The sequence below is a fragment of the Halichoeres trimaculatus genome, unplaced genomic scaffold (assembly GCF_033239565.1).
Source record: "Halichoeres trimaculatus isolate MK-OKI-2021-1 unplaced genomic scaffold, fHalTri1.1 fHalTri1_scaffold_6, whole genome shotgun sequence".
Taxonomy (NCBI): Eukaryota; Metazoa; Chordata; class Actinopteri; order Labriformes; family Labridae; genus Halichoeres; species Halichoeres trimaculatus.
In genome coordinates this window covers 13,914,652-13,929,226 of record NW_027437184.1, presented here as the reverse complement: position 1 = coordinate 13,929,226, position 14,575 = coordinate 13,914,652, and the positions used below count along the sequence as shown (strand labels likewise).

The 14,575-nt window shown below is 41.9% G+C and overlaps 1 protein-coding gene across 2 annotated transcripts in view; it reads right to left on the bottom strand.

Annotated features, from left to right (window-relative positions):
- Positions 1 to 11,146, bottom strand: part of ksr1a (kinase suppressor of ras 1a) — a 36,136-nt gene extending 24,990 nt beyond the window's left edge. For both annotated transcript variants that reach the window (XM_074673002.1, XM_074673003.1), the window contains exon 1: positions 10,581 to 11,146. In XM_074673002.1, the coding sequence (XP_074529103.1) occupies positions 10,581 to 10,817 (237 nt within the window). In that variant the 5' untranslated portion in view covers positions 10,818 to 11,146. The remainder of the gene's footprint in view (positions 1 to 10,580) is intronic.
- Positions 11,147 to 14,575: the final 3,429 nt, after the last annotated feature.

Sequence of the window (14,575 nt, the reverse complement as noted above, 5' to 3'; positions counted from 1 at the left end):
ACCAGAACAACCCAAAGCCTCAAAAGCCAGACCTGTCACCGCCTCAGATCACTTAAATATTCAACAACACATAAAGCAAGGAGACTTTACCCCAACGCTTCCCGAGCCAATGTCAAGTGCAGTGGTCCTGTGAGTAAGTATTACAATGAACACCATGGTATTAGTTTGCAGAAGCCCGCGTTGTGGAGCTCAGTGCATCCGTATAGTGTGTCTTCTTATCTCGCAGTCTATCTGTAAGAGTCTATTACAGCAGGCAGCACCTTCAGATGAGCCGCGCGACACCAGCTAGCTCTCGACCCCGCCGCGCACCTCTCTGGTGCTTGAGCAACAATGGCGAGCGTGTGTCTTTTCTCTGCTCATTCAACCTTCTCCCTAACACATCCACTCGCCAGCCAGACAGACACTCATACAACCACTTGCTCTCAGAAAAGTGTGGCCTTGGGATGTTAAAAGGCTGCTTCGTGGGAGCTAACAAAAGCTACTCCACTGAGGGCTGTAGAGATGAAAGAGGAGTGATAGAGAGAGGATGTGAATGCTCTGAGTGTCTGCAGCTTTTTAGCTCTGAAATTACTCGTCAATCAGTTGCAGAGTAGTATTAGGAGATAGTTAAATGGCATGCATTATTAAATGCAAACCAATAAAAAGTTTCCAAGACTTGAAGCGAGGAGTTGTCATAGAAGCAAAAAGTTGACGCCCTAATGGAAACATACACACCCTAAATGCAAACACACTGGTCCGACATGCTAATGCCAGCGTAAAACAAACACTTCTTCCAAACAGTCAAACATTAAAGGGTTCTTCTGTTCCCAAAAACATCTGTAGAGTCAGATCCTTGCATTTAACCCCAGGCCCAGACAGTTAAAGTAGCTGCTTCTTGTATGGATGACAGAGGGAGACAAGACACATGTTCCTTATATGCAAACATACAGGGAGACAACATGCACACAAAGCAGTGGCTAAGCTTCATGAACAAACATCATATTAATGAGAAAAATACAGAACTAAAGCACTGCAGACTTTGAAGATAGCTCCCATAAACAGTGTGAAGTATGAGTTCCTGGAGCTCAGTAGTGGGAGGTCTTTACATGATGTGGCTAATGAGCTAGCCTCCTGCTTTACCTCCCGACACACCAGTGCAGGGCTGTGACGTCAGGTTACCTAGCAACTCCTCTTCTGAGTCGTCAGCAACATTTCAGTGGGATTTTCCCATACATGCGAAACACAGGCACAATACATCCCAACATGCAAATGTCACCACAAACAATATCTGCAGCAGCAGCAGCAGCAACAGCATGAGCAGAATTATCTCCTGCACTCACATGCAAAGCCTCGACTTAACCCTTTATGCTCCTAATGAGTGAAGTCGATGGTGCTGCACAGGTACACAGACCCTCTGACCCTCCCTCTGAGGTGTGTCTGAGCTGTGAGCACACATCCACAAACCAAAATACAACAACAAGTCCAGTGCACATTATTTTTGGTGCAGAGTGGAGGGAGCAGCATTTGACGTGTGGCCTGTAGGTGGGAGGAGAAATGGCATCAGAGCCCACCTGTCAGCAGAGCTAAACAACACCATGGCAACGGCCTAATGCTGCAAAGACATGAGTGACAGCCTGTGTGTCAGCGACCACAGAGAGAGAGAGAAAGAGAAAGAGGGAGGGAGAGGGAGAGGGAGAGAAAGAGGAGTCCCAGCAGCGGCCTGCCTGACACAGCAGACTCGAGGAGCAGATCCCACTGCTCCAATTGTTTTCTCAGGGCTCTTGCTGACACAGCCACTTTGGTGCACCTGCCAAGGATAGCACGGCCTATCTGAGAACCCAGAAACAAGGCTCTCCACCAGAAAATGATATTTGCACAGGAAGGTCAAAACATTTCTCCCTCAGACTAAAAATGCACACATCTCATGTTGTGAGAACACGCTCAGTGAAGAAGGGCAGTGAATTAATGGTTCGTGAACAAGCTCAATTTTGAGAAAGATCTTAAATATCGTTGAGACAAATGCAACTGGAGAAAAATATGAAAACATGAAGTCCATGTGGGAGTGCTAAAAACTGCATTTTTTTGAGAGTGCTTGAGGCTAGCTGCTGGCTGCAAAGCCATCTGGGTGTAAATAGCTCATTCCTCTATGTGCACACACTGTACAGGGGGTGAATTTTTTCACAACTCATTCTTTAAGTTAAGTATTTAACCTTCAACTTTTGCCAATTTAAGGTCATGGCTAACTTGATTGAGAGGCACACACACAGTAGCTGTTAGCAAATCTTTTTTTTACCTCATCCAAACTTTAACCTAGCTAGTTTGGGTTCAACATTTCCAATATGGCCCCTGTCGATGATGATGGACTCAAAAGCTCTGTTTCAGAGTAATGTTACAGACACTACCTTTATTCATTATACTGTTTAAGGTGCACTAACTGTTTAATAATGCAAAAATATGTTAAAAATTGAAAAAGAAAACATGGTTTGAAGACAAAAGTATATAAAAAAACATAATTTGCCCACAGAAAATCTGCAAACATTTTTCCTAGCCATTAAAACAAATTTTAATTAAGTTTTACTTATATAAAGAAAATAACAAGTTTGAGATTTTACTGTGCAGCCAAAACACAGGAGTGAGCAAGGAACCTTTTTGCTCCCTTTAGGCCCAAAACCTTTAGTTGTGTGTCTTTATATTTGATGATGATATAGCTACAAAAGTATCAGCATGATGCAAATCAAAAGTACACTCAAGCACTGCTTTCAAGACAACCTTGAATACATGGTTGTGAACTACAGTGTGCAAAGTGGTGCAGGACTACAGCTACACATAAAAAATGAAAAAAATTTGAAAAGACAAAAACACAATGTAGTCAGCTAGCCCTGGACACACTGGCCAGGTCACGTGGACTTCAGCAAGGGGTAAAGAGAGGGTGGGGGTGGTTGTGGGGGGCTACACAGTTGATAGTCCCAGACAATGGCCCACCGCCCCTCCTCCATCATTGTTACCACCAGTGCAAGTTGACCCCTACCCTGGGCAACCAGAGGGGAGGGGGGGTGTTGAAGAGGTGATAGATAGAATGGCCTCCAGCTCTCTGTAGTAAGGTTGTACAAGGTTAGTCACAGCACACACACACACACACACACACACACACACACACACACACACACACACACACACACACACACACACACACACACACACACACACACACACACACACACACACACACACACACACACACACAAAACAGAACCTTGGCCTAGTTTACGTCATCTACTGTCTGACATGTCTCAGAGTGAAACATGCTGTGGGAAAAATACAAAAATGAGCTCCCAGCAGGCCACCGAGGAGATGAAAATAATAAACTCAGTGTGGTAAGATGGTTTGATAATGCAAGTGGAAATATTAGTTGCAATTTCTGTTGTTCTGCCAGCTGCAAAAGGTACGTGATTTACTTAGTTTTCACTAAAACAGAATCAGGATTTTTGTCAACTACACTTCCCCTCTTCTTCCCTTCTTCCACTTTATTTACCTAACCATGCAGGAACAATCGTACTGATGCTAACTAAGCTAAAGGTAGCTAACAGCTAGTTTGGGCTTCTGTTTGGCTAAACAGTAATGCACGAAACATTTACTTAGGTGCAGAATTGTGAGTGTATCACAAACAAAATTAAGTTCTCGCATATGGTGCAGTCCTCATTCAGGACTGAAAATCTAAATGCATGAGTCTTCCAGTCAGAAAACAGCAACCCTCAATGCACAGAAAGCTGAACTGTGAAATTTATAAGATATAAGTGCTCCACTTACTGCAGATTTTGCACAAAAGGTGAGATCATACTGGCTATTCATACCATGCCCAAGCACACTTCAATCTTTGGCCAGTGTGACCGCTCTGTACTGTACTCATGCATGGTAAACTTTCTTGGCTTTGGCTCGCTTCAGAGAAGTGGGCTTCAGCACATACTTCATGCTCAAGCACAAACATGCATACACAACAAGAAAATGACGTAGAATCCATGATGTATGATCGCTGAACTGCTGACCTCCAAAAATCTCTGTCTTGCATAATTGATCAGTTCAGGGTATGAGAGGGCTGTGTCAGACCAAAACTACTTAACATATGCCAAAAAGTAACTTAAGTCATAGTCATGTTCTCTGTGTTGTCCAATGTGCAGACTCTAAAGGTAGAACAATTCCTGTAAACAGACCCTTCCTGGCGACGTAGGCCGGCCTTGCTTTAGTCATATTATGACATGATGACATATGTACAAGAGGCAATCGTGTTTAAGTCAGGTTCATATTGAGTACTTTTTCCACCATGCATTTCAGGATCGGTACAATTTGGTAAAGCTTGATCCTGTTTGCGTTTCCACAGCCAGTCTTGCCCCCTCTTGGTAGGCAGCTTGTACGTTGAATGCCGAAAGCCATGTCAGGTAAGTAACAGCTTGACGGCACAGCAGCAAGACACAGTGTACCCTGCTAATAAATCAAACAAATAAGAAAAATGTGAAACAATAAACAAAGAGCCATGATGGAAACATCCTGCAACTTGCCTTTTTTGTGATTTCCAAGTGGCTCTTTGTTACTTTGCTAGAAACTTTGTTTCTGAAAAGGCGGTGTGCCGCCATAAGAAATACAGATGCTGACGCATGGTAAGTGCCAATTCTCTTGACAAATCAACAGACTCCAGTGTTGTAGCTCAACCTTCTGGGGTCGGATCAATATGTCCGGCACCCCAACAAAAGGGTACCCAAAAGTGGGATGGTACCTGTCAATAATTTGGCGACCTGTTTGGGAATAGTCAGTGGAAATGCCACAAAATGTGTGCTACATCGGAACAATCCCAACTGAACCCCTTGATGTAGTGTGACTGCAGGCTGAACTGGCAAGCTGGGGAATGGTGCTCTGGGTCGCCAATCATGCCTGAGTACATCATGGTATGGATGGCCAGTGTGACTGCGCCCTTTGTGCACTTAACAACAGCACTTAATCATGCTTCGTGATGAAAGTTGTCTCATGGCACCTCGTCTTTCCTTAGAAGTGACCAATTACTTTACTCTGCATTGTACTTTACACATTTCAATGTGCTTTGATTCATGAAATTTTACTAAAATATTGTGTTTGCATTAACCCATAGACCCAACATTTCTTTCTTCTTTGGTAACGGTTTGAAAGGTTTCTCCTCTGTGCTGATTCATTTTACATTATGACTTCAGCCACTTCTTGATTAACCAAACATGAGTAACGTGATTACCAAATATTAAAGGACTTAGGGATGCACGATATTGGATTTTTGCCGATATGCCGATATATCAAGACCCCTTTTGGCCGATACCGATACCGATAATCACAAGTTTGTTTGTTTTTTTCACTGTAAAGAAAGCTAAGTCTATCCTGTACTGGCATTTATATGTTACTCTTATTGTGACGGTCTTATTTGTTTAAGAAACACACATAAAACAAGACAAAAAACATTTGATTTTACCATAAATAAGAAATGTATTATTTTTTCAAACTCAAGACATTCAGTATTGAAATACAGAAAAATAATTTCTTTAGATCACATGAACTTTAAATGTACAATGCATTTTTAAACATAACCAAGTTGCATTTGATCATTTTAGAGCTACCGTAACAACCTGGTGACAGACACAGAGCTCTGCAGTGCAAATAAATGAAGTGCTACATTTTATTTAAGGAGCTTATTTTTCAGATGGAAAATAATAATCCTAACTGAATAGCATCTTATCGGCTGTGCCTATCGGCAGAAATTTTCATATCTGCCAATACCGATAAACATGTTTTTAAGCTTTTATCAGCCGATACGATATTGTGCCGATAATATCGTGCATCCCTAAAAGGACTAGCATCCCAACTTGGGGTATGATGACAGGGAGAAAACCCAAATGTAGGTTGAGATATGCAGCAAGATGTTTCGAAGCACCATTTTTTGATTAAAAAGATATATAGAAAAATGCCATTTATCTGTGAGGACTACAAATTACAGCGATTGTAACAGCAACACATCTTGCTTAAGTCCTGATGATTTAGTGGCAGGGCGAGCTCCCCCCACCCACCTACAGTTTCACAAAAGAAGCACAGCAAACCTCAAAATTACAGGATGTAATGCAACTCATCCTGAGCCAGTTAAGAATAGCGTAAGGCCTGCCTACACTGTCCTACAGGCCTAATTTCCACATCATTCTTATTGACTACACCACCCATACAAGAAGGAAACAGAGACGGGGTCAGCTTTGCTACACAGCTGGGTTTCCTCTATACTTTCATGTGAGCAACATTCTCCATTGTCTTCTCTGAGGCCTCCGACAGATACACATATGCATACACGCACATATGCAGCGGTTGTCATGTCATCAGAGGCAGCCCAGCGGATTGGCTTTGATTCTCCCCTCCCCTTTCCTCCCTGCTCTCCCCTCTTGCACAGGCTCTTTGCGCGTCATTTGATTTTCTTATTTAACAACCAACCCTGAAAATGCGTAGGAAGAAAGATGTCTAAATATAGACGCAGCCACAACAGCTCGCACCATGAGCGCACAGCAAACTCTCTCCATCAACGTGAGGAGACAAAACAGAGTGACGCTTTGCTGTTTGCTGATCATTACCGAGTGCAGTGATTAGAAAGATAGCATGGTGAAGTGTTTTGTGTGGGGATTTAGAGGCATGAATAGATATCCAGCAACATTTCACACTTGTTTCAGATTATATAAAACACAGCTCATGAGCAAAACTCTTCGGACCTTCTGAGTGGAAACAGTGCAGAAGCCTAAAATACATTAAGAGTTAGTGTGAAATATCTGGGAGGCAGCATGGGAGGCAGAGACCAGACTGAGTGGGATTAACATGTGAAAAGTGAAGTACCAGTTAGCACTCCATTTGAGAGGCTAGTATCATTATCCTCTCACTGGCAAGGCAGAAAAAACACACACAGTTTAAGTGGAATAATGAAGCTCTCTCGATGAGAGTATAAAGCGAGTTCGAGCCTCTCTGGATGGCACTTCAGTGCAATGTGGGAGCATTTGCACCACAAGTGTGACAACTGTTTTGACCTCACACGCTTCACTCAAATTCATCACATGAATTAAAGTGGCTTTGAGCTTCAGTAGTAATGACATCCAGCATGCAGGGCTACTTCTGCTGCTGAGGAGTTTACATGTGATCAGCTGGACACACACAGGAGTTTGACACCAGAGAGATTTCCTGATTTGAAAGATCACGGCTACGTCAATGGGGCGAGGAGCACTCTGGCCACCACCACAGATTTTTTGGGATGTCCTGAAAATGCCTGTAGAAAAAATGAAGTATATCCCAACCAGGATCTATAGCGCAAGCAAAAATTCTCTGACAAACTCCCTGATCTGCTGATTCCAAATCATTTCAACATGTGGTCAGTGATATTTCAAGAACCCCTAAAGTGAGAAGTGAAAGTGCACGCTTTTGGCAATGTGGTTTCAAAACAGAGTGCCAGTAAAGACATAGGAAGTAAGATTGCTGATTGAGGCACTGCCAGCTTAACTTATCTCAAGACATGAAGACCAAGCTTCCTGGCTATAACGTTGACATTTTGATCTTGTTTGTTAAATGTTATGACTAGAATTAACAAGATGATCTAAAATCTCTCTCTGTCGTCCTCTCACAGGGACAAGGACGCCTGGAGAGCAGGCAGGCTTGGGTACATTAAAATATCAGGATACAATGTCATAATGTTCAAAAGGCAGAAAGGAGATAATTTTACAAGCTAAGTTCATTTGAGCTGTCATTTTCAGGAGTATTTCCTGCATGGCTTCCTTGACCTGTAGTTTGAAAGGTGAACTGAGAAGAACTGATTTTTTAAACATGTATGATATTCCTAATTTTATCAAAAAGCGACGACTGGTACATCTCTTTCAAGTTTGTATTAATATTTTGGAAGAGGAACTAATCAGCAAAAGGATGAACTATAAATAAATAGATAGTTAGTTCTTTACTGAACCCCAAAAGGACCTGTACAAACAGTGCTGCAAAATGTGCACCTGGGCACAGGCGAAGGTCTTCAAAGTAAACATAAAACAAATAATAGCACACGTCATCAGTCCTGCTGACACATTGTGAGACTGACAGTTCGTCAACATTTCAAGGGGAATTTCCTCAAAGTTTTGTCTTGAGCTGTCACACCCGCCATTGCAAAACCAATAGTAAGACTCTTTCAGTTGTGATGAATGACAGAGGTGTAAACATACCATAACAGCGCTGTACAGCAGAAAGTATTACCTCAGTCAAACGTAACATCTTGAGGCTGCAATCGTCATCACAGCAGAAAATCTAGACCAACTGTTTGTATTCCTGACTATAAGGGATCCCCCTTATAATGGCCTCTGACCACAGGAAGAAAGATCTCAGATCAGTTTTTACGGCTTTCAAGAAACATGTGAGACCGGCACGGCTGGCCTATTGTCATGTAGAACAATGCCGAGGCATGACAGCATACCTCAGGAAGTACTCTGCCAGATCACGTCCTGTTCCATGCATTGACACATTACGCGGGCCCGTACCTGCATAAGAGCAGGGCATAAATTTGGATTCATATTTCACTGCAAAAATTATTTCAGGAATCTAGGTAGGTTTGAGATGATGTCTGACTGAATATTGTTTTGCCAAAGACAATAAAAGTGGTACAAGCCTTCCTTCAAAAGCAGTGTTGGGTTAAAACACACATCTCCAAATATGCAGACTGATCTATTCTGGTTTCTATTTCAGTTAATACTTTGAATTTTTCATTTAATACTGGGCTTCTGTACTTGAGCCTGTGAAAATTTGTTCTCACACAGCACTCTGCCAACTTGCACTTGATGCCTGCCAGCAACTTACAGAGCTTCAACATTATTTGTAGACATTAATATTCTGAAAATTAGAAAAAAGCTGCTCTAAAAAACACACACACACTTGCTCTGTAATATCTCCACTCCATGCAAGCCATACTTTTTGATATAGCCCTCTCAAAGAGATTTTTTAAAACAGGTAAAACAGTGTGTTCTGAGTGGAGCTATGATCTGACAGTAAAGGGATTACAGCCACAGTATATCTTGCTTTTAAGAGCTACAGTCTTTGTTGGAAAGTGACCAGTCTGAAGGTCACTTGAAAACCAGTTGAGCCAGGCTTCATTGTGTCTCTGTGTGGCTGAAACTAAATGCTTCGAGCTTTCTGGAACATTAGTTTATAGGGGCAACAGCACAATTGTTCCTGGGGTGTTCAGTTATACAGACATAAAACAGACATGGATAATTGATAGCCTTTAACCAATCAGGAGTGAAGATTCCTTTTATCCAAGGTATAATGGTTAAATAAACCATGAAGCAGAAAGCCCATTTATCATCTATCATATCTCAAGAGTGTCTGCTTGTCTGGAGCCCAGGCAAAAGACACATTAATTTACTTTCTACAGGTTACAAATTATAGGCAGTGACTTTGTGCTTTTCCATTGTTTGCCCTACATTATCTTATCAAAATGTACAGGATCAGCCCCCTCTCCCCATCACCCTCCTCAGCAGATGTAGGGCCTGTTGTCCCCTCATGGCATTGTTAACAACAACATGAAAGCTGGTCTTTCCATGACACGATTCCTTCAGTCGCCTCGCAGCTGAGAATTTCACAAAAACAATATGTGCCTGTAAACATCCCATGCGTGGAAACATGAAAGCCTGGGACAGAAAAGACCACACAGGACTCTATCTGCAAGATTAAAATAGAAAAAAAATGCAGAAACAAGACTTACTTAACATAAAAAAGGCTCACTGTATCCAATATTTTCCTGAAAGGAGTAGTTTAAAATGTGCAGCTGAAGAGCAATCTCTAGAGAAAAATAGTACATGCATCCCTTACTGATGCATACATGCATGCTCCCAGGCATGACTTCTCTGTAATACTGCCTCTACTATAGTAGGGCATGCTGATGAGGCCCGACAAAGCCCTGGCTCCTGCGCACAGCAATGTCAAGTCATCCCAGCACGCCTGAACTGAATCTGCATCCAGATGCAAGAGGGAACAGCGCGTGCATCCACCCTGCCTGACTGCTGACGTTTGGGTGACGGATAAACACAGGGAACACGTCGTACATTCACGTTTTGTATTTGCACTGCATGCCCTGTGCATACACGAAATCCCGTACAAAGACCAGGACACTGGAACATAAATAATAGCAGCATCAGATTATTGAATGTGTGCCATTAGGCCAGACTGGATTCAGCTGCACAGCGTGGTGATATGAACTATCCGTGGGGCCCCTGACTAATATTTCATCCTAGAGAAAGAGGTCACACAGAAATCATTTATATCTCGATCGTTTATGGGTTGTCTTGGGAAAAAATGAAGCTCCCAGCACAGAGGAGAGCTTAAATACAATTTTAAGTCATTTTAAACTTCATGCATCGACCTAGTTTTTTTTATCATAAGCGACAAAATGTGCACTCTGTTAGGACACTTTGCTTGCAGCCAATTTCAGCCTATATATAAGGCAGACGTAGTGTTTGGGCTTCATGACTCCGCAATTTGACTACAAAGCTTTCTATTGCAGGACAGGGTTCAGGCGGATCTGCAAAGCTCATTACCTCTAAAGTGCGGATTTCTTGCTGTGTGAGGTCGTTGGACGCGGCGCATTTGGTCCGTAGCCCCTGTAAACTGGAGATGGAGATTTCAATCATATTCTGGATGAGTTCGCATTGATGTAGTGCGGCCATCGCTGCGCCACCGCCACCGCCGCTGCCGCCACCGCCACCACCACTATCCCTCTCCGGCTGCTCATCACTCTCGACCATCTTCCCACCGTTAGCAGACACTCTATCCATTCCTCAGCATTGGGCACGGCTGGAAGGGCTGGAGTCAAACTGTCAAGCTCGAACACAACATATGCAGCAGTCCAGCGACGCAGCGACCTATTGTGGAAGTTAGCTGACAGCAAATGTCCCCAGCTCCCAATGTGGACAAGTCAGGATGCTAACGAAAAATTATTTTTCTACAAAAACAAGATGCTCGGCGGTCACCCGGGCCGTGGAGCGCTCCAAGATCCACTAATGCTCGACCTGTGTTTTCGGTCCGTCTACGCTAGCGACGAGAGGTTACTCTCTCTTCCACCGACAGATCTGGCAGAGGCTTTCACCGTCTGTCAGCTGTTGGGAACATCATGGGGCGCGGTGCACTCTGGGAAATGAAGTCAGTCACACGGCTTACAAAAACCGGTCTTCATGGCACATCCTCCCCCACTCTCTCGTGCCCACACTCACAAACACCAACGAGTACTAGCAGCAACAATTACTGTTTGGGATAATTACTACAGTGATGGAATTACTTTTAAATGTTCTAAGACGGATCATCTCGGGGAAGTATTTAGGCACCACTTACAAAGCAATAACAGAAAAGCACATGTGTAATTAATTACATTAATGATGGCCATATTCCTGTTTGAGGCCTGTTTACGGACAACAAAGCAGATTACAAAAGTACAATGAGTTAATATGATTAAGCTATATTAGGTTTGTACTGATCTGCATCACTAGGGTGATGTGAGGAATTTGGGATAAATATACTGCTCTCCCTGATACACAAGTCATTGTCTGACTTGTTTAAGCAAATGGCCAGCATTAAAGCACAAAACAGGGAACATCCTTTTTTTTTCTTTTTTTTTTACATACATTTTTTCATTAGGTACAGGTCCTTATAATTCACAGAATGTACCTGTGCAGCGTCTTTACACAATAGTGCTTTCGGACAGGCCTAGGAACACAAGAGTAGCTAACGTTTCACTAGCCCGTATACTAAAACCAAAAGATGTGTCACAATACTGAAAGAACACTATAGAGATTTTAGGTTATGATTAATCTACTCCAGTTACTTTAAGATTATATTATCACTGGTACAATCTGTGTATAGCCTCGTTCTCACCTAATCTAAGGCTACATAGTTGTCATTCCTCTTGCATGTAGTTGCAATGAAGAGATAGTATTTGGTAAGAACAAGAAGAACAGGGTGTTGTAATACTTAAGAGTTTATTCAGTCTGATAATCATTTAAGTTTGTATTACTGTATGTAATCTTATTCCTCTGGAGTCATCCTCAAAGTTACCACGATGAATGTAAATGGTCTAGTCCCTCAGACCACTCGAAACACTTTACACTGCTGGTGTCATCCACCACACCACATTTACACACACTAATGGCAGAGTTTTTTTTTTTTTTTTTTTTTTTTCCATTACAGCTTGTCTTGTCTATCACTTATCTATCACACTTACACCCATCCATACACCACTGACCAACAGTGGCAGTGATTGATTTAATTCAGTGTCTTGCTGAAGGACACTTCAGCATGATATGCTACAGCAGGAGCTGGAATCAAACCCCTGATCTTCTAAATGAGAGGCAACGACTCTACCACTCAGCTACAGCCGCCCCAGTGCCATAAAGCAATCACATATTAATTCCCCTTCATCTCTGTTTACTACCCAGGCTTTTGACGTGAGCATCTTAAAAAATACTGAGCTAACATTTTATTTATTTTGTGCTTTAACTGTTACTGAAACTTGAATGAAAGGGCCTTGATTTGAAAAGAAATGCCCCAGTTCCACAGATGTCAACAGTATTGGAGCTCACTTTTACTTCCAAACCAAGGTGCATAATCTACTTATGTATCAGGACACTGCAGATCATGAGGGTTTGAAGAATGTGCAGGTCTCCAACAACCGTGAAGCAACAGTACACATGGCTCATGCTGCAACGAGGGTGTGATGTTCCTTCCTTTAATATACCCTGATTATACAATTGAACGTGAGTCACTTTCGTGGTGCCGTGTGTTCCTTCTCTCCATCTGTCTATCTGTCTGCTCGTTTTCTGATTACTAACTGTACACTGGCCAGGCATGCTTGGGTCCTCATGTCATTCTTGAACAGTAACATATAGAAACTATAGTGTGAAAAAGCAAGAAAAAGAACTAAAATTTAGTGAAGAGTCAGATTTCAATTGGCTGATCTGTGAGTTAACACTGTAGTTTGGCATTGTAGTAAGTCCATCTAACACTTGTGTAACAATAGAACAAAACTGTTAGTTGTTGTTGGTCCAGTACTTTCTGTAATAACGGCACAGATTTGATGGTGACATGCCAGCAGAACTCACAGCCAAATTTTAGCTCTTGACTCAAAAATCAAGTTACAGTTACAGCAACTGTGAACGCTAAGGAAGGCCTCTACAGTTAAGCAGTTTGTGCACTTTGCCTTTTTACAGATTTCTGATCAAACTTCTACTCAGGGCTGAGAGAAAAAATGTTGTATACATTTGTAACAAGAGTAGGAAAAACAAACAGTCAAGGTAAAGCTGTGTAATTTTTTGTGTTCAATATGATAGAAGCAACTGTTTATTACAGTGAAGCTAAATTCTACATCCAAAGAGCAATATCTGTCAACAAAGTTAAGCCTGACATCCACAAAAACACATTCAAACTTCTCACACATAGTGTACACCACACCATATTAAATTTGTAAAGATGCTTGAAGGGGTTATTTTGTGATCACTTTGTCATATAGTCCTCAGATTCATGAAATTTGAACACTGAGAAAAGAGAAGCACATGTTCTTTTTCAGAATCTGAACTGTACTGAGTACTTCATGAACAGCCTCAAGCATATCCAATAAATAAACACATCGGTGCCTCACCATTTGGTTCTTCTTCTCTCTGGGTTGTCCATTTTGCCTGAAGTTCTTTCCATGGGCTCACTTATCCTTGGCTGACAGTAACATAAAACTTAATCTACAGACACTTCAAAAAGAATTTGCAGTGTATGAAAAGAAAATATCCTGAGCAGTGTTCAGGTAGGCACTTGACAGCCTGCTAACGGGACTCCCTTAGCTGAGGAGAGCAGGATCCTTTCCCTGCCTGACGCTCACTTAAGCCCTTAAAACTGTTTTGCTATTGGACGGCTGAGACAACACACGTAGCACAGAGCTCATGACTTGGGATTAAATTAGATTGTGAGGAGTCTGATTCCATCTTGTTTGCTGGCCAGGATTTCAAGGAGCTATCCCTTCAGGTCTGCGGAGGCTAAGGACCCGACAAGAGCATTAAAGACACATGACCTTTTGTTCGAGAGACAACAACAACAATTGACATGGTTCACTCCAGATTTGGATACATTAATTTGTTGATTTATTCAAAGTATTTTTTTAAGCACCTGAAAAGTCCAGAAAAATGTATTAATTCAAAAAGACAAAACTGGATTGTTTTTTGCTCTGCTAATGAGAACAGACAATTTTTCAAGTGGAGTTTCTTGAAATAAAAACATTTGAAAAGAAAAAAAATAACATTTTCCCAACCTCAGTGGCCAATTGTTTTAGTCTTTACGAGCAATTTAGGCATCGTTTTTGTCTTTAGATACCTTGAAGTAAGACATTTTCTGGACTCATAAGGTGAATGTGGCTTATAAGTCTGATAGATACTAAAATTAGACAAACACTTACTCAGATTTTCTTCCTTTCTTTTTTTGAAGTGTACTTGAGCTCAGAGATCTTCTCAATTGGGCAATCCAGCAGAGGTAGGATGTCTACAGTTTCAATATTTTGTAC